Source organism: Cottoperca gobio, chromosome 14, assembly GCF_900634415.1.
Source record: "Cottoperca gobio chromosome 14, fCotGob3.1, whole genome shotgun sequence".
In the NCBI taxonomy this organism is placed as follows: Eukaryota; Metazoa; Chordata; class Actinopteri; order Perciformes; family Bovichtidae; genus Cottoperca; species Cottoperca gobio.
The window spans coordinates 12,999,799-13,019,192 of record NC_041368.1 but is presented as its reverse complement, the minus strand read 5'-3'; the positions used below and the strand labels follow the sequence as shown (position 1 = coordinate 13,019,192).

At 40.1% G+C, this 19,394-nt stretch overlaps 1 protein-coding gene across 1 annotated transcript; it reads right to left on the bottom strand.

Moving 5' to 3' along the window:
* Window positions 1–2,184: 2,184 nt before the first annotated feature.
* On the bottom strand, window positions 2,185–19,099 carry tmem164 (transmembrane protein 164). The gene is made up of 6 exons (XM_029448655.1): window positions 18,662–19,099; window positions 11,720–11,769; window positions 8,852–8,918; window positions 6,740–6,818; window positions 5,665–5,765; window positions 2,185–3,666 (listed from the first exon to the last, which is right to left on the bottom strand). The coding sequence occupies exons 1-6, from the start codon at window positions 19,097–19,099 to the stop codon at window positions 3,460–3,462; spliced, it is 942 nt and encodes a 313-aa protein (XP_029304515.1). The 3' UTR covers window positions 2,185–3,459.
* Window positions 19,100–19,394: the final 295 nt, after the last annotated feature.

Genomic DNA, 19,394 nt, shown 5'->3' with positions numbered 1-19,394 from the left:
AAGCCAAACTTTCTGTCAACAGTTTTCATTAGAACTAAATAAGCTGTCCCTATGACAACTGTCAACAGTGGAGTCTTAGGAAGAGTTTTAGGGCTCTCATTTCCCCCTTTATATCTAGCCCTAATAGTTGTCTGTGTCCCAGTTCTGCTGACTGTGCATTGATGTACCAGTGCCTTTTCTACAATTATCACTTTTATGATGTTGGAGCATCCAGGGCACATGCTGTGGCAGTGGGCTCCAGTAATACCACTGATTGCCCCAAAACAAGTTATAAAACATCCTCTCACAAATCTAGGCTATAAACTAAACAAGGGAGCCCTTAGTTACTGAACAAGTTCTTCACGAGACAGCAGAAATAGAATATAATTTTCCTTTTCATGACAACCGGGCAAACTCAATCTGATGATGAAGATCATGGGAAGTGACCGAAAGCTCTTGAATAGCTACTATATGGAGCTTGAGATGAGATTGTTTTGTCTAATATGAAAATTGTATCATAGCTGACTTTGACCTGTGTGGTTCAGTGGAAACGGTCCGTAAAAGTGATGTCACACTGTACCGTAGTACAATGCTACATCACAGACCACACATCTGAAAGCAAAATAATGTTTTTAATGGAACATACTTGTAACAAATGCGACAGCTATATGGCCACGTTGAGCTGCATGCATGGCGTTGAGCTGTGACTGTAATAAGGAGAAGGATCCCCACATGCTCCGCCTGCCTCTCTGCCAGTTCCTCCACCGAAAGCACCAAGTCAGGAGAAGTCTGAAAATACATTGCTGCTGGTTACATGATATTCAGGCTATAAGTGCTCAGTGATAGTTGAATGGTTCACTCTGCTGCCTGTATGAACACACACTGAGATTCAACCAGAACTTTACTTTCTCTGCTGAGTCTGCCTCCTGGTGTCCATCTGTCTAAATGATTGAACTGCTGTTATAACTCCATGAAGTCCATTTTCAATTTCCATTCAATTCACTTTATTTCACCCGGCATTTATATTGCCTTGCCATTTGTTATAAAATGTGTCAGCCATATCAATTCCATTAACCGCTGTACCCTGAAGCAGCAATGGCGTCCGTGTTGACCAAGAGGCTGGTGAGAGAACGACAAGAACACAAGTAAGTGCTTCTCTGTTGCCTTTCATCCCTCAACATGTTTCTGCATCTACGAGCTCTTGAGGTAAAGAGCAGAATATTTTATGTTTCTCTTGTTAATCCTCCTTCACCTTGAGGCTTCTTTGCAGACACCGCAGAGGTTTTATATCGACCTCCTCCTCTTACTTTCTGTAATGACGAAATGCTACAGGCCTGTGAAAAGTCTGCAGCTTACTTCTGTCGATACGCTGCTGCACTTAAAGCCTTTTACCCCGTCTGGCCTTACATAGGACAGTGCGTCCAAACATACATAACAAAAGCTCAAGTTTTTATAAGTCAGGCAGCAACTTGGCTTCAGTGTAGTCATGTGGTGTGCTGGGAAGACCTGTTAAAGAAATAGGATCATTCTTGCAGAGATTTAGATAAAGATTAATACCACTCTCGTATCTGTTTGTAAAATATGAAGCCAGTTAGCTTAGCATAAAAACTAATCCATGTTCCCTAGTTCGACATGCTGTCGACACACATTAACCCTCCTATTGTTCGCAGTGTCTTAACAATCGTTTTATATCCGTGGTGTTCTGGGTCCAGAGTGTTTTATTACTGCATGCCAAACTATAAAATATATATATATTTAAATGTAAATGTAGATTTTTGTGGTTATTAATGGATAACAAGTAAACTTGTCAAAAGGTTTTTATTTGGTCAGGGACTCGTGAACATTCCCACACGTACATAAACCCAGTTTGATTTTCTGATATACGGTAATATCTGTAATTCTCTTCATGCATAATAGATTAAAAACATGTATACTTGGCTAGTTTTCACCTGAGGAAGCATTGAGCTATGACCTTTGGTGACACCATGACTCCAACCATTTGATAAGTTCCCTGAAGTGTAGGCATATTATATTGCGAGCCGTATGGCAGTGCTGGGGAACAAAAAACCCTCTGACGAGTTCCTACAACAGCCCATGTCATATTAAGCGTACACATAGCTGGGGAACAACTATTTCAGCTTCCCATTATGTGCTATAAGAGTAAGAACATTTGTTATTGCTAAATATACACAGTGAGAACTTTGGTCAACTGAAATAGATTTTATTGTCAATACAGCACATACACTCGAACCGATCGAAATACAAAAGTTTGTCTTATCCCTTCTTTACAGTGAAGAACAGTATAATATACTACAGTAATATACACACACCCCCTAACACTCGAAATGATATATACCATGACAGAAATGTTCCAATTGCCAATGCTGGTTAATACTTTCTTACTTGTCAATAAATGATCCAAAGTGACTTCATGCAGATCATCTGATGCATTTCCTGGACACGACACTGAGCCTGGGACTCGTTACAGTTGTGCAGTGAATTCAGGATGCCTTGTAAGAATAACTCGGAGGATCAAGCGACACATTTTATTCAAGCTTCGCGATGCACGATTCCAGCCCAGGTACATATTTTGTCAAGATCTTCTCCGTCTTGGCAAACATCACATTCATCCCCACGACGCACCAACGGTTATACCCCACCGAATATGGTTCGATATCAAAAACAAAAACATAACCTCCTTGGCGGAGGTAATAGTAACAACAGGTGCAGATTCATGAATCCTCATTCTTGCCTGCCTTTGAATCTCAGCACTTTATACATCCTCTTGTCCCCTGATTATCACAACTGGAATGATCTGAACGGGCTGGAGACAGAACTCAAAAGAGGCCACTAATAATGTGGGAACAGAGGAAAATAAACATATTTGCAGTCATGACAACACAGAGGTGACCATACATGACAAACAAAAATCCATCAGACTACAAACAAGCATTAACTTTTACAACAGCTCACATTCACGATCTGTTTCGAAACGCACTTGAGACAAATAAAAAAAGGCAGCTTCACCCACTAACATGATCTAGCAAAACTACCACATAAAGAACTGAAAGTGTAACAACTGCAGATCAGTAGTGACATTTGGGGTGTCTCATATTGCCTGTCCTTAAAACTTTACTCTTACAAAAAGGCAGCTTGAGAAATATTCCACAAATTCACTTACATGTTTCTGGAAATAAGAAAAAAAGAAAAGAAAAAAAAAGCCTAATTCTTTCCAACTCCACGATGCGAACTACCAGCCTTAAAATGCATATAATGTTTGTGCATGCAAGCCTGCAAGACTAAAATAATGACACATTGATTCACTGGCCCTGAAATGCTCACTTGTTTCAGTTAAACAGATGGTAAGTCTTAAAAGATGCATTAAAATGTTGATTTTAAAAAAAGAAAAGAAAAAATCTCCATGATAAGAGCAGGCATTTAGAATGAAAGGCTAGGTCTGTGTGTATCCTCGTGGGACATTCAGTCACATTTCTTGTTGCGCAGTCGGAGCGTGTCCAGCAGGGATCTGCACATGGAGCCCGTGTGTTGCGAAAGGAGCGTCAGAACCTTCCCGTGAACGAGGGTCAGCAGGGTCTGGTGGCCCGTCGCCCACACCCGGTACCAAGGCCCGTAAAAGGGGTCGGACACGGCGGGGCACAGCATGTTGTTCAGGTTGACCTCGGTCGCCTAGAGGGGAGCAGAGACAATCAGAATACGAAGTACAACCACGTTGGATAATGAGGTTTTGTCAAATGTTATGTTTGACTTTACTGTACAATGTTTCATTTATGCCAGCCCTAATTTCTGCTCCAAATATCGTTAAATTGACCAAAGGATGCGTTCATGCCCTGTATGTGTATGTGTCGGTACTGATTCCCCAGATTTGAGCTCAGCGAGAAGCCTAAGTTACATGAAAAAAGTACATTCAGAATGAAGAAATAATGCCTTTTCAAATATAATAAAAACACCTCTCTGATAATTATGTTTGATAATAAGGAAATGGGTATGAACGGGGTTTGGATCAAAATAAACCAATAAACGAATAAAGCCTGCGGGCATTGAGTTATTATCAGGCAATCAGAAAATCTGCCCTGATGCAGGTAACGTAGCTTAAAAGTGTTCTTTAATATTCACTCTGGATTTCAGAATCACTCTCAATCAGAAAAGTTAAAAAGGCCTAAAGACCAGAGTATCTGTCTGACAGTATCTGCTGATATGAGGTGTGCATTCAGTGAAGGAAGCATCAGAAGGTCCTGGGTGTGCAGTTCTCTACCTCTCTTAAGACCTAAAGAAAGGCCGTCGTCTCACTCTGATTGGCCGAGAGGAGAAATGCACCAAGCTGCTCTCAATTGTTAATTAGGAGCCAACAGGTGATCTGAATATCCTCCAATCAACTCAGGGGAACTCAGCTCAAATGAAATGGGAAATGACAAACAACTTCCAGCATTATGCAAACCACAGCAGTAGCACTGCAGTAAGTACCGACTTTGTGAAGTTTTTCTGATTTAGAGAGTTTGGTCTTTGCTGTCATAATAGTTTAGATTTGTCCGTGTACTATTACACATCATTTTACAGTCAGGCAGACACGATTTGGCCTTTCTTCTCCCTCCTCTATTAACCTCAGAAACTCGCTTTTAAACTAAAGCTAATTTTCACTTCTAATTGGTATTCCGCTCAATATGACTCACTCGTGCTGCTGCCTGTAATTTCAATGTACAGTGAGTGGACAAAATAATTGCAAGTGTCACAGAACAGGATATGGATTTTGACGTAACCAGCTGCAGAAATGAGACTTTGAGGTTGTGAGAATATATAAAAGCAAAACAAAGCAAAAGTGACTTCGCAGCGGTCACACGCAGACACTTACAGTCCCTGGAGAGGCAACAGGATCACATTTTATACCCAAAACTTGAATCAACATCTATGAGAAGGCGAGATGCTCCTTTTAACCTATAGAAAGGCGATGCATTGTACAGAATGATATTTTTCTGTAAGGCTCCATTTACCTCTGCTCTCACATAAATCCACTACTGACCACAGGATATTGTGACGCATGTTCAAACTGGTTTCAAAGACCGTGCTCCTCCCAAAAGAAAATGAGCAGATTGATTTGAAAAGATGAGAAGAAGTTTTAATTATCCCTAAACAAAGGAGGAAGGCACATGTGTATTCAGCACATTTACACAGAAGCATTAACATTAAGAATTTAAGATGGTACATAAAAAAAAACAAGCATAGTATAGGCTATACTACACTTGTAGTTTATTCATCAACCAAGATGCTGATTTGACAAAAAACAAGTAAATTGATTATTTTACAATTGACTCTCATCCACTCTGGAAGACGTTTAAATCGGGCAGTAAAAACCCACAAAATATTATTTCAAGGTCAGTGCTGCACACCATAGTTACAATTGTCCAGTAAAAAATCTAGTTTGATTCTCATTTATTCCTTTTTTGATTCTTTGACTCTTGAGCTGCTGTAACAATTGAATTTCCCTGGAAGTATTGCTAAAGTTATTATCTTATCTCATATGTGACATCAAGGTAACGCAATATGTCGGCAACAAGGTGTCCCAGTTGAAGTCAGAGAAGTCTCTGAGGGTTCAGGGCTTCTCTGATTGTAGGCTCATGTTCTATGCATAGTGAAGTGTTGTGTAACGCCCAGCAGAGGGCTCCATCTTACCAGGCCAAGGAGCTGCAGGAAGAGGAAGTGGTAGAGGAACAGGAGGCCGGTGGAGAGCAGTGCCCACCACATGTCCCCCAGAGGCTCAGGCTTGTACACACCTGCAAAAAAAGAAAAAAGAACCAGTTATGTGGGTTAAAGAGAGAGCGAGCGCATAGATCGTAGCTTCTCGTGCAAGCTCTGGCCGTTCACTTCCCTGTGTTTGTGGATTTGCAACACGTCAGTGGAGTCAACAGATGGAACACCCTGCAACCACGGCTCAGCCAGTGACAGGATGCGGTGTCAAACTGGCTTTTCCTGTTTCCTCACTGCTGCCATTTGCTAGAGTACTACCAAGGGAAGACATTAAATGTGCACCGACTATGTCAGTTTAACTCGAACAATGAATGCTTCCTTTTGTGAGGCTCCAATGTTACGTTCGTAATGATCAATGAGGCACGTCATGCAGAGGTTTGATTACTGTGCTGTGCCCTAGATAAATCTATGACATTAAATCTGTTTTTGTTTTGTTCTTTGAAGGCTCTAAAGCAACCAGTTATTGGAATCTTGCCTTGTCCTGACATGTTTGTCGTACTACAAATTTGGTATTTTGAAACCTTTCTTTACACCTTTCTTTTTGTTTGATCATTCAGGAAAAGTCAACTGAGCAAGTGGCTTCTTTTTTTCAGCTATTTCCTGCTTCACTTTTCCACACATTTACACCGGGGAGCTGCACAGTACAGCGTCTGTCTTCTAGCACAAGCGACTCTAAGGGCACCTTGACAGCCTTTTCTGCAGGGAATACTGTTAGGTCAACTCTAAATGTGCACAATGTGGTTTACAGGTTTATGCAGACCCGCCTTTGTGTTGTAACAGGCAAGAGCAAAAGGTATTTGTTTAGAGTAAACAGATAAATATGAAGCTGAAGCAAGCAGTAACATAAAAAACAGGTTTCTACAGCAACTCGAGCATCTTAAAAGGATCCACGGGTTCCAAGGATAAAGGACATCATGGTATTATAGACTGCATGGTTTGCACGTGAGAAGGTTTTTCACCTTGAGAACACACTAAGTGATTACTAAAGGTTAACACCTACCTCCTTTCCTGAACAGGTAAAGTGGCACCAGGTACAGCATGGAGTGCTGGATGTAGTAGATCTCCTTCTCAAACGGAAGCTGCGGAGAAAGAGAGAGAGAGAGAGAGAAACATTTAACTTCTTTACAACCCTCATTAAGCAGGACATTTAATTTGCTTAGCCCCCTGTTGCAGTATTAGTCGGATGTTTTTTAATACTGAGATGAAGCGGAAGTATCGAAACATTAGAAGAATGATATTTATATATATAATAGTCTTCAGCGTCGTCCACACCAAGAACGATTTAAAGAACTTTAACGATGACTATATAAATATATCGTCTTAAAATCAAGCGCAGAACATACGTGCTAGTTGGACATTGGCTTTTTTGTCTAGACTAAAAAAAATCTTAGTCGACTGAAGCTAAAAACGACCGATTAGTACAATTTTTCTTTTTAGTCTATTAGTAACTTTGTAATGCTTTTTTCATGCTGAATGACTTCTTTCCTAGAAACGTACGAGCACATCTCTGGTAAACAACATTAAGATTCTGTTTTACAGATCTGTCGCTTTAAATCAACTAATTGATTCTATTCTAAAAGAAAAGTCGACAATCTTATGAATGTTAGTCGAAATAAGAATGTCTTTATTGATTCAATGAACAATAGACGCAGTGACAGCCAATCAAAATCCAGCCGATTTAAGAAGGCGTATTTGTTCCACACATGGATTAGTGAAACGAACAGTGAAATGGTCTTCAAACTAATTTTCTATCAGCAATAAAGTGTACTAATTTAAATAATCAGCATCTCCTACTTTTCAACAGTTTTTCTTTTATTTGTATTATTCATATCCTTATATCCCTGCGAAACATACAGCAGTAACAGGTCATCAATATCCATTGTGCTGTTCCCACACAGCTGGAGCGTGCGCTTGCCGCCACTGTTCACTGTTTATCGTTCATCAGTGAGGATGCTCACATCGTTATATTTATAGTCGTCATTATAGTTATCGTTCTGGGTGCGGACGGCCCTGTAAACTTGTGAACATAAAATCAGTGGCGGACTTGCTGCACTCTAATGTACTGACCTCAGACCAGCATTAATAACCGGAGCTGGCTGCAGTCTAAACTTTAATTCTGTTCGCATTAGCTGCTAGCGTTGCATGAAAGCAATACTCCAACAGAAGACAGATTTAAGAGGCGACGGCGGGGGTGTTTTGAGTCATTTTTATCCATTATTGTACAGCTAGTGAAACAGTCATTAGGGAGCGGGACATCAGAGGGCCAAAGCCAACCTGGGATCAGCACCTCAGCCTCAGAAGAAAATGAATATGAAAACTAACTACTTTAGTAATAAATCTACCTTTTTAATGGACACACACAGACCGACGGCTGAAAATGGTTATTATCAAAGGTATAATCATTAAAATGATTCTGAATGTTTGCCCCCCAGCAGGCCAGAGTTCTTTTATGTATTTCGATAACAATGATTTAGTTCTCTGATTTAATGTTCATTCCTCACTACTTCCCTAGGTTGAAACAAGTTCTTTATCTAAAAGGGGAAATAGTTATGACAAAACCTTTGCTTAACTTTGGTATGAAATGTTCTGCAGTGTGACCATTTGACAGGGATCATGTGAGAATTGGATAAAGTTTAAACACTTGATATCATTTAAGCAAATATACTTTAAAGTCAGTGCATTATCTACTGAATCTGGTCGTCGTCTGCAGCTGTTGGTGAGAGCCTTTCAAGCAGGAAGTATTTTCCTTCACTAAAACGGCAGATTTCCATCAATTAAGCTCGTACTTTCTGCCACTTGAGTCGGACATTTTGTCTTCTGCATACTGGAATTTATTCTTCAGATTCGGGCTTCAGTAGAGGAACTACATTTACTTAAACATTCATGCAGAGAGAATCGTATTGTGTATATTTTCTGAAATGTTTTGTAATGTAAAACAATCTTTAAGGAGAAGGACATTTCATAAGTCTGCCTAAACATATCAAAGCTAAGGGATAAAACTTGCTCTTCTGTCGAGCTGTCATTAACAAATGAAATGCACGGATTATAAACGAGACGCCTCCTTGTTAACCGCACAGACTTTGATGGAGAGTTTGCGGTGCTTGTTACTTACCAGTCTAGTGTTGACTACAGGGAACATTAAAGCCAGTAGCGCACCATTGAGCATGTGTACCTGCAGCCTGAAAACACACAGGGGGAAAAAACATAAGCCAATAATAAACATTGAAATTTCAAAACCTCTGATAAACCTCACATCCCCCCCATCACACCTGGAACATTTTAACAATAATTTCCACAATGTGTGAATCATTGCATTATTGACATAAGTTAGTGCTGATAAGCACGGAGCAACAGGTGGTGGACAGTGTAGATTGTGTTGGATGTTGCTGAAAGCCAATCAGAGTGCTCCCTGATGCTGTTGGCAGCAGCTGTGTCGTTCTTTGGCAGGGTCCGTTCCTAGTGGGAGTGTTGAATGTGACAAGTTAGGTCACTGATGGTTCAGACTATTAGAACATTTTTCTCCACGTTTGTTGTAGAGACTTGACATTTCTTTTTATCTTTTAAGAAATCCAAAAGTGTTTTATCATAATTCTGACAAATCAGCAGCTCTAGCTATTCATTCATAATCAGGGCTGCAACTAACGATCGTTTTCATTATTGATGAATCTGCAGATTATTTCCTAGATTAAACGTTTGGTCTATAAAATGTCAGAAAATAGTGAAAAATGTCTGTCCCAAGGCGAGTTTAACAGTATAAAAGGTAAAAGCAGGATATCTACATATGAGTCGCTGAAAACAGCATTTTCTGACTTTGTATGAATAATTACTGTAGCGATTATCAAAATAGTTGATTTATTTCTCTATTGGTCGAGTAATCGTTTAGTCGGCTAATCTCTGCAGCTCTAGTATAAATGTACCGCTAGATATAATTTAGTCTTTAGTCAGCGCACATTTTTCAGCTGCTTCCAACTCACTCACCATTTAGCACACACTGACAGCGGGCTGGAGAGGGGTGATGGCTGTTAACTTCTGTACATTTCTTTTTAACCAACAGTTATTCTAAGATCCACCATATTGAAAAGCCCAGGAGCTTATGTAGCAAAGTGTGTGCCTACGTCCATCTCACATGACTTCTCTTTTTGTCAAATGAGCCAAAATAACTGTTGTGACAGCCAAGGTCACTGGGAAAACAGGAGTGCTGTAGGAATGTCAGTTCAAGTGAGTCCAGCTGTCACTCGGGGGGCCACGGGACCCTTTAGGAAAAACTATCCGCTTCATTTAAATTCACCACATTTATTATTATTATTATTATTATTATTTGATAATTAGTGTGTGTGTGTGTGTGTGTGTGTGTGTGTGTGTGTGAGAGAACATTACACAAACCAAAGAAGCTTTGTATGTGTAAGTCAAGTCTGTCAGTGATAAGGCATTTACCTAGATATAATCATTACACCAGGATTACTTTTTCAAATGTGTCTCCATTTGTCATCCAGATTAATTTGAAGTTTGACTTATAGCCAGCTCCGAGTCAAACATACTTCACAGGGAATGCTATGCGTTTCCTTCTCACACGACGCTTTGTCTGACTGCTGAAGAAGTGGCCTCCCATTCTTGAATACAGATGCTGGCACGGTTTGTTTGTTCTACACAAGCTGTTGAGTTTTACGATAAAAGCTGGAGGTGCATTTACGCAGCGACCATAAAATAAAACACTATTTCATTGTCTCTGAAAGAATCTTTACAAATCGGTCACATTTAAAAACAAAGTTCTTAAAAAAAGAAGTAGCAAATGTATCCTGATCAAAGTCATGGTGATAAAGTTATAACACTTTCGCATGAAGTATAACTCAATTTCTATGCTATTTGTGGTTGGTATATGTGTTGCAATAGGCGTTTAATGCATTTACATCATGTAATTACCTCCTTTTTATGAAGTAGTTTTCATTGTTACTGGCAGGGTCCGCCAATCCAGCAGATGGATTCAAATGGTCTCCTAGGTTCGAGAGATTAATCAGCCTCTATTTACTCTCCTGACGCCGCATCACGGCTGTATTAACGTACTGTTAATTCAAACGGCTGCTGCTTCACAATAAAAGTCAACTGGTGAAACGTATAGGGGCTTTTATTTTGAAGTAGTCACAGAAAACAACATATTTGTCACCAAGGTTAGCGCCGACAGCGACTGTTTTTCTTTGCTTTTTATTGTATTTATTGTTACAGTGGATCAGGGTTATATATTACAGGGGGTAACGGAACAAGGAGGAGCAGCAGTTAGATGGAGAACTGGGGGTGACGGGCTGCAAACCTCCAACTCTTCAGCCAGGAAACAGACTCCCTTTACTGGGCCCTGCTGTTGACTTCTGTTTTAATACGTTAGTTTGAGTGGTTGCATTGGAAACAGATACAACCAGTAGCTCTTCTGTTGCATTTCTGAAGAAGTATCTGCTCAACGAGTGTTTTCTGTAGTTTTAAATCACACCTGCTGTTGCTACGGTTACCACGCCCAAAAAGACGAGAGACTTGTAAAGTGTTTCATTAAGCTTCTCAAACTCACCATTTAATTTTGAATTGTTTACTTTAAAGTCACTTCAGGTAAGACAGAGCTACAGACTGTTGATAAGACTGCTTCCAGTCACTGTAGATGTTCACCATGTGACTCCCCTGGGCTAAGGCAAGAGAAAGTGACCCTGCTTGTATTTATTTCTCAGTAAATCCAACTTCCCACTGGCAAGAACCCCATCATTTCTCCTGAATAATTAACCGCCCAGACCCGAGCAGTTGTTAAGGAGAGATGACTATAAACCCCAACAAATTCATTACAATAAAACAAGTAATTACAATCAATGTGGCAATTGCTTTTATATGAACAGATTTCATTTGGCTCCGTCTGCCTAATCATTTTATATTACATTTATAATTTGCATTCACTTCAGGTACATCCTACGGTAAGCTGACATGAGCCGGGCGTAAATATACTCACCTAAATACAACCATTGCTGTTTTACATGGCGGGCAGGCCAGCAGGAAAATCTGTTGAGGAAAGCACAGAGAGATAAGAAACTGCACTTCACACATCTGTAGTGCTTCAAGAGCTTCCAGCACCCGGTGCTGTCGGTAAAGAAAATAAACAAATGGCATTAACATGTTTTTTATTAGTATAATAAGAGCAGGAGCCTTGAACAGAGACAACTGTAAAGTGCTTCTTGCTTCAAATGAGAAACAGAATGCGTTCAGATGAGACCCAGGAGGTTGGTCAAACAATTACGGTAGATTTGAAAGCATCAGAATGGCTGACAGGTGCGGGCATAAATTAATTGTATTGCCTGATTTCAAACGGGGCTGTCGATAGAAACAATCCACGACTTATTGCTTATGGAACAGGAAATAATCAATTTGTTAGAGAACAGCACAACCATGGACTTAAGTCCTGCACTGTTTCCTGGGCCGGTGTGCTTTGGAAAGGCTTTAACTTTATGATAATGACTGTTACTAATTCAAACCTTGAACTTTTGAGTCCAGGTTACATTTACAGCAGACTCATTAATTATTTAATAAACACAAACGACAACAATATATTCACAGCTCCAAGTGGAAGGAACTGATATTTTATTTAACATGCACTGAGAACAAAGGAGAAAGACAGTTTTCAGTTTCTAATTCCTTCATTTTCCATTTCAAAAGCATTCATATCAACATGTTGGCTAATTGAATGAGGATATAGGCTACAATGTGGTTCATCATCCCAGTTCTACATCTATGCTCAGCGATTGTGCTGTTGGGGCCTGGAGGATACTGCAAACATGGATTGGTTCAAAACACCACCTGACACAAAGAGTTGGTCTGCCTGGAAGGCAAAGGCTGGAAACAGAATTACAAGAAAGCAATTTACTTGAGTTCAGCTGTACAACTACCCACTGGCTTAAGGGATATGTCTCAGTGATTGATCTGCAGTGCACCTATCAACTCATATTAACCTGCACAGGGAACAGAACTGCAACAAACCAAAGCTTTTAGCACAGGACAGGATTAAACTCAACTTTTGAAATACATGTAGGAATAACATGCATTAAGATAGAACATGGTTTCCCATCCTTACATACTTTACAGTTTTTCCATTTTATCTTGTGAAAATTAATAATCAGAGTAAAAAATGTTTCTTTTAATATTTAGATCAATGAAACAATGTATGAAAATATATTTTTATGAATTCAAATTGTTTGCCAAATCTGACAAATGCTTGGTCTTTGCAAATTCCTCTGAAAGATTATTTGTGTGTGTGTGTGTGTGTGTGTGTGTGTGTGTGTGTGTGTGTTCTGAGGTAAACCGGTACCTTTCACACACAGCTCTCTCATATGGAACCTCAATGTGTTCAATATTAAATACATTTAAAAATACAGTATGAACTAAATAAATGTGTAAAATAAGTAGATGAAGCAACAATTTGTGAAATAGTAAAATTAATATTTTTTTCATTATCCTTATGGTGTCACAACCTGCCGCTTCAGGCCACGACAAAGTGGGAGACGCACCGTTTTAAATTATGTACAGAACAGAAGATCAAACGGCCTGGGATGTGGTGTCAGTACTGCAGCGGGTGAGGATGGTGAGGGACTGCTGTAAAGTGCATACAATAAACAAAAGGGAACAGGGGAGGCACTAACATCTCCACACCACCACATGGGTGCCTGCAGGGAGCGAGAGGGAGTAACACAGTCTGAGGTTTTAGAAGCTTTAGAAGCTTTTTGAGTTTTATAAGCTGGGAACATCACGCTCAGAAGTTACCAAAAGTCACTGATGATCGACCTGTCAATCAAGCAATGAGGGGAATTATAAGAACACTATTGAACAGGCCACAACGTGGGTCGCTGGTTGAGTTTTATTTTTTATTTCAGCATAAAAATACCCTTATTTAAAATCTGCTTTTTTTTTTCTTTCATTTTTCAGGTGACATTTTTATTTTAAGACTTTTCATAACAGTGGTGTCACCGCCAACCACATGCCTCCTGCCTCAAGCTAGTGAACTCAACAACTGCTGCCAAAATTAACCAGTTAGTACCAGTTAGCTAGAACAACAACAACGGCAAATCACAAAAGCATCGTCTCTTCACTTCAACGCTGAGAAATAAAGCAACCTCACGAGTGCACGACTCACGAGGAGTCACCAAACACTGTACACAAGCTTCTGCAGCTCCAATAAACAATCCGGCCCACATTACATCCACATGCATGATCACATTTATGAGAGTCAAAGTCCTTGGCGGTGTTGTTGCAGCATTAAAGACACAATTACCTCCAATGATCGTTTCTCACCATTCATTTTACAACTAAAATATGAATCTATCTGAGAGGTGCAGAAGGCTGAGGCATAATGCCAAATGTTCTTCAAAACAAGAAATCTCACACAATACCAGCCTCCAGAAAAAAGTTGGAAGACAACCAACAAAAGAAAATGAAACACTGACTTGGTTTGATATATTGGGTAATGTTGACTTTTTTTTAACAACTCTTATTTAATTTCTTCCCGCATTGTTACAGAGCAATTTTAAAGTAAAAGCACAGCTGTGGCTGTATAATGATTTTGTTTTTGTTTTAAAGCTATGAAGGAAAACTGCTGAAATAAAAAAGATCAATGGCCTACTTATAGATTGACAGAAGTCATTACTGATAAGCCATACTTCCTGTGTGTAGTCATTGAGTAAGACAGTGCTGTGCTTTCAGTGGGATCTGAATGACTGAGTAAACAATCTGTTCTGCTAGGTGTTATTGCTGCAGCTGATAGATGTGGCAACATTTAAAGATAATGCTGACACTGTAGTCTGTTGTATTGATACTGGATGATTGTGGCACACAGCTTGTTAACAGCATGGTTCGTCAATTTATAAGCAAGCTCTCAACCGATTAAGCAAAGACAAAGCACTGGTCACTGCTGAAGTGCGCTAACAAGCAGTATTTAAAACTTCCATTAAACCCATCCAAAGCTGCTGCTGTAATACCAGAGGCCTGCTTTGAAGAGATGAGATTGTTTCCTGGCGCTTACCGAATGTTTATCATGGTTTTATATGATCCGTGGATCCGTAGCAACATCTACAAGGGAAGGAAGTTGACTTAATAAGCTTTGGCTCACCAGAGAATCCTGTAGAAGGTTGTGAGTCTTTTGAACAGCAGACAGTCACATTTCCTGAACCTATTCTATTGTCCCTGAACGTCCACAATGTAGAAAAACACTTTTACAGAAATCACAAATTTTAATATTCAAGACGGCAGTGAATCATGATTACAGGGCTCAACAGTAACGGCTGCCAGGGTGCCATTGGCCAACCAATTACTGGCCTTTAGTTGCCATCAGTGGCAAGAACTGTCTAACATATAACAAATAGATACATCAATATGTGTATCCCAAAACATTTAAAATATTTGTTGCCATCGTGATATTTAAATATTGCCGTTTACGCACATAGGCATCTGTTTGAGAGATAATGGCTCAGAAAATTACGTTACAAACGAATATGCAAATGTTTTCAACTGACAAACCAGAGGAACCTCACTGTCACATTACCATGTTATAACACTTCCATGTTACAGCAGCTTCTGGCTGTATTGCACCTTTAAAAATGGAGTCTTAGTATCCTGTGTTAGCGTCCCACTGGCCAAATCTAGCAATCCAACTAAATAGTTTGTCCACCCCAATTAAAGAAAATGTCACTTATTGGGCTTCATCTGAAATCTAATCAACTGCATAGCCCGTCCAAAATATCTTGGCATCGTACAGTATCGCAAAAACATTGTTTATTTATGTATGCAAAGCTAAGCCCACCGTGTCCTGTATCTTCTTTTTGATTTGTTTGTTAATGAAGCCCCAGCCCCATCCATTGGCCCCAAGTGAATACAGAGTAAGATTGAGCAGTCAGTAATCATTTCGGACATCTGTCAGCGTGACAATGTTACTCCTCTTGTTCCACGATGAGGAAAACACAACAGACATCAGTGTTGTCAGATGTGAGGCATGAACTCATCACTCATCACACGCTGAACTCTTCACCTCCAGTTGGGCTCTCGCTCACCTTATGCTGAGGGATGCTTTCTCGCCTGGTGTTTTTGATATTTGTGTGATCTCAGGTGGCAACTGACACAGCCACTCTACGCATGACAATTATGTTTCGCTGACAAATAGTTTAATTACAACACGATTTAGATAGGACAGCAGTTTTGCTTAAAAGGTGTTTTTTTAATTTATTTATAGTGAACAGCAAGGTTTCCTTAAACACTTTGGGTGTTTGTGTGCAGTCTATGACACTCACAATCTATAGAGTAAGCATCACTATTGTGTGTAAGGGTTTAGTAATAATATTGACATTAAAGAATATGTAGAATTTAGCCAATGCTAATGAAGCACTCCAGCAAACAGGCTGCTATGTAATGACACTGCAGTGCAAGCGGCCCGGTGCAGCTCAGCAACACAGTCAAGTGGTGATATTCTCAACACGTAAGTGAAGTAGATGCCTGTGCTGATTACTCAAGGACTGTGGCAACTTCAGCTGCAGCAACACTTGACTTTGCACACCACGGGAACTTTACAAGAGTCCACATTTTTCAGCCTGTAAAATGTGCTCATAATTCTCGACTTCTCATTTCCGGATGCACTGTTTTTATGCACAGTTGCTGGGTATACAAGCTACAAAGGAGACAGGAAAAAGGGCCAATCCTTATGAAATGTCTTAATCTTAGATTGCCACTGAATCTGAAAGGGATTTAAAAAAAGTACCACATCCGTATACTGTAAATCTACCAACTGTAATGACGAACTGGTGGGTGGGGTCATATCATAACATTAGTCACTACAGGCACAATCGAATAAAGTATCATCCTGGGAACAATCACCAGTACGAAGCTGTCAAGTATCCGAGTAACATTAAATCTCTTTCCAGAAGTCATCTGCAGGACAACTGCACTCACGGTACAGCATCAAGCCCGCAAACATAATCACCTTCAATAAAGCAAGAATGCATAACACACTTCATGTTGCACCTATGTTTCTGATGATACAGTCAATCTCCAGCCAGCTCCTGGCTCTATTCCCTGCAGCAAATAAACTCCTGGAGGCAATCCCAGCAGAGCCGTCCTGTTTGATAGAAAACACTTCTTGTTATCCTGTTTCAAAAGTAAAATAGAAATGTTTTTCTAAACATTGCAACTTCCATCTCCTTTCAGTACACCTCTTCCTTTTTTTAAAGTGTATTGCGTATTGTTGTGTATGTCCTCTTCTGATCACACCTACCCATAGGTCGAAGTAACTCAAATTACAATCTTTCTTCCCCTTCCTGTTCAGTTAAAACCATCCATCTCCAGATGTGAAACATTAAAAACGGTTCAATTTGGCACCAAATCTGTGTAACAAATGGCATCAACCCAAAGGTTGCTGCAACAGCATATGAGACATAATTGAGCATGGGTTCATTGTAGACTTCCATCATACTGTTCCAAGTACTTACACACTCCCAAACTAGTTTAATTACTTTTTATTTCTGATTCACAGTATGACTAGAACATCTGGACACACCGCACTAAACTGCATCTTAAATTCATTACTATTATTATTAGGTTACCAGCTTTTAGATGATCTACAACACACCAAAGATGGTAAGAAAGATGCACAACAGTAATTAATATTAATCCGGAAACATATACAATAGTAAAACACTGACTGACAGAACATTTTACTGCACAATGAGTACTTTTACTTTTCATACTTCAAGTACATTGTGCTTATAATATTTAGCCTACATACTTTTACTTAAGTAAGGTTTTGATGAAGGACTTTACTTGTAGTGGAGTATTTTCACAGTGTGGTAGAAGTACTTTTACTGAAGCGAATACTTCTTCCACTGCTGCTCTGAACTGTCCACAAGCTTGAGGAATGCTTATCTTATGATTATCTTAACCTTGGTCCCATCACTCAATTCCTCATCACTTCATTCATTCACACCCAAAGTTATTCATCAATGTCCACTAGCTATCACACACTACCGCCCTTTAATCTAAAATAATCAGGATACATCACTATTACTTGTTCTCCATAACTCATGTGTATGACAAATACATTAAAACACAGTTGGCAGTGACCCGTGGTGTGCAATCATGTCCCATGAAGGTCAGCCGAGCAGGAGGCGGAGGACAAACATGCAGGTGCTGTACAGGACAGAGAACCTTTGTGTTGTTTTGAACCTCTGGTTCAAACTTAACAAAATACAACACAACAACACCGCCCACTTTAATGAATTTTTAATCAATCAAACTCAACTAGCTTCCTGTGCACTTTTAAATTCAGCTCAGAAAAAACTGCTCCTCAGTAGCTTTCATAATGTCACCACTTCAAGGCACAACAAATCAGATGACGCCTAGCTCTGGTTGCATACCTCAGGGGCTGAACTTGAGACAACAGGTCTTATTTCGAGGCAGCGCTTTATGTCTCAACTACTTCCCTTTGCTTACTGTACAGCCCATGCAAAGTTGTACAAAGTACACACACGCGCTAAAAACACAATCAGTATGTCTACTCCTTAACTTTTTTAGTACAACAGTTTCTAGTTCTGTAGGGCTCAAATAAAAAGCATGTTCATGTGCATTATTCTGAAATGGGCATTTACTTTTGATGCAAATGCTTTTGCACTTTTACTGAAGTAAAGATTTGAATGCTGGACTTTGACTTGTAAGAGGATTACTACACTTTGCATTTATTACTTTAATGAAGTTAAAGATTTGACTTCTGCATATTACAATACAAACTCAGTATGTTTGGAGGAAAAGGGGATAACTACAAGTATGTCTTCAGATACATTTCATGGGGAGTTGCTTTCACGTTAGCAACTTTTCCTGGGAGTGCACATAAATACACGTAGTCTTAACAAACACAGCTCGTCCTTACCTGGACCATGGTCATGACATGGCAGGGGTTCAGCAGATATATCACAGTCTTGGTCGCGAATTTGAACCCAACCTCCACTCCAAAAGTCATGCAAAGGGCAACGAGCAACAGGTTCTTGCCCATACTATCCTCCTTCGCCCTTGTGCAGTCTTTTCCAACCACTTTGAGCTCTTTGGAGAGGTTTATTTTCTTCAGCGACACGCCAATCTCCACTAGGGAGATGAGGACGATGACCAGACTTTCACTGATGCGCTGCTGGGGCGCGATGAAGGCGGCACACTCGGGGCCCCCATTGCCCTCAAACTTCGGGTCCACCCCGCCGTAGACCCAGTCCAACAGGCTGTAAATGTTATATCTCGACATATTCCTCTTCTCGTGTTGGAAAAGATACGAACAAGATGGAATAAAAGACGTCACACTGACTTCTTGGCGAAACATGAACTGCAAGATTTCCCTTTCGTAGTTTGTCTCGTGGTTGAGAGGTAGACATGTATCCACCGCCTCGGTGAGTGTGTGAGAGAGAGAGAGAGAGCTAGCTAAAACACCAAACTACCTCATCCACAGACAGATGAGGAACTTCGGCTAGCAGCAGGAGGAGGAGGAGGAGGAGGCAGCTGTAGTCAACAGCCGTCGCTGCTGCTGAAGGTGGTACCGGGTAGGGGCAAGGCTCTCTTCTTCCACGTCCTGTCACACACTTGCTACCTAACGTGGGCAATTAATTTAGCTTTTGCCT

What these genes read in the sequence shown, in the direction of transcription:
- tmem164 (XM_029448655.1), bottom strand. Translation starts at nt 19,099, where the DNA reads ATGTTTCGCCAAGAAGTCAGTGTGACGTCTTTTATTCCATCTTGTTCG. An exon ending in ATGTCATGACCATGGTCCAG is followed by an intron (nt 11,770 to 18,661) that starts GTAAGGACGAGC and finishes TTTCCTCAACAG; the next exon opens with ATTTTCCTGCTGGCCTGCCC. An exon ending in ACAGCAATGGTTGTATTTAG is followed by an intron (nt 8,919 to 11,719) that starts GTGAGTATATTT and finishes GTGTGTTTTCAG; the next exon opens with GCTGCAGGTACACATGCTCA.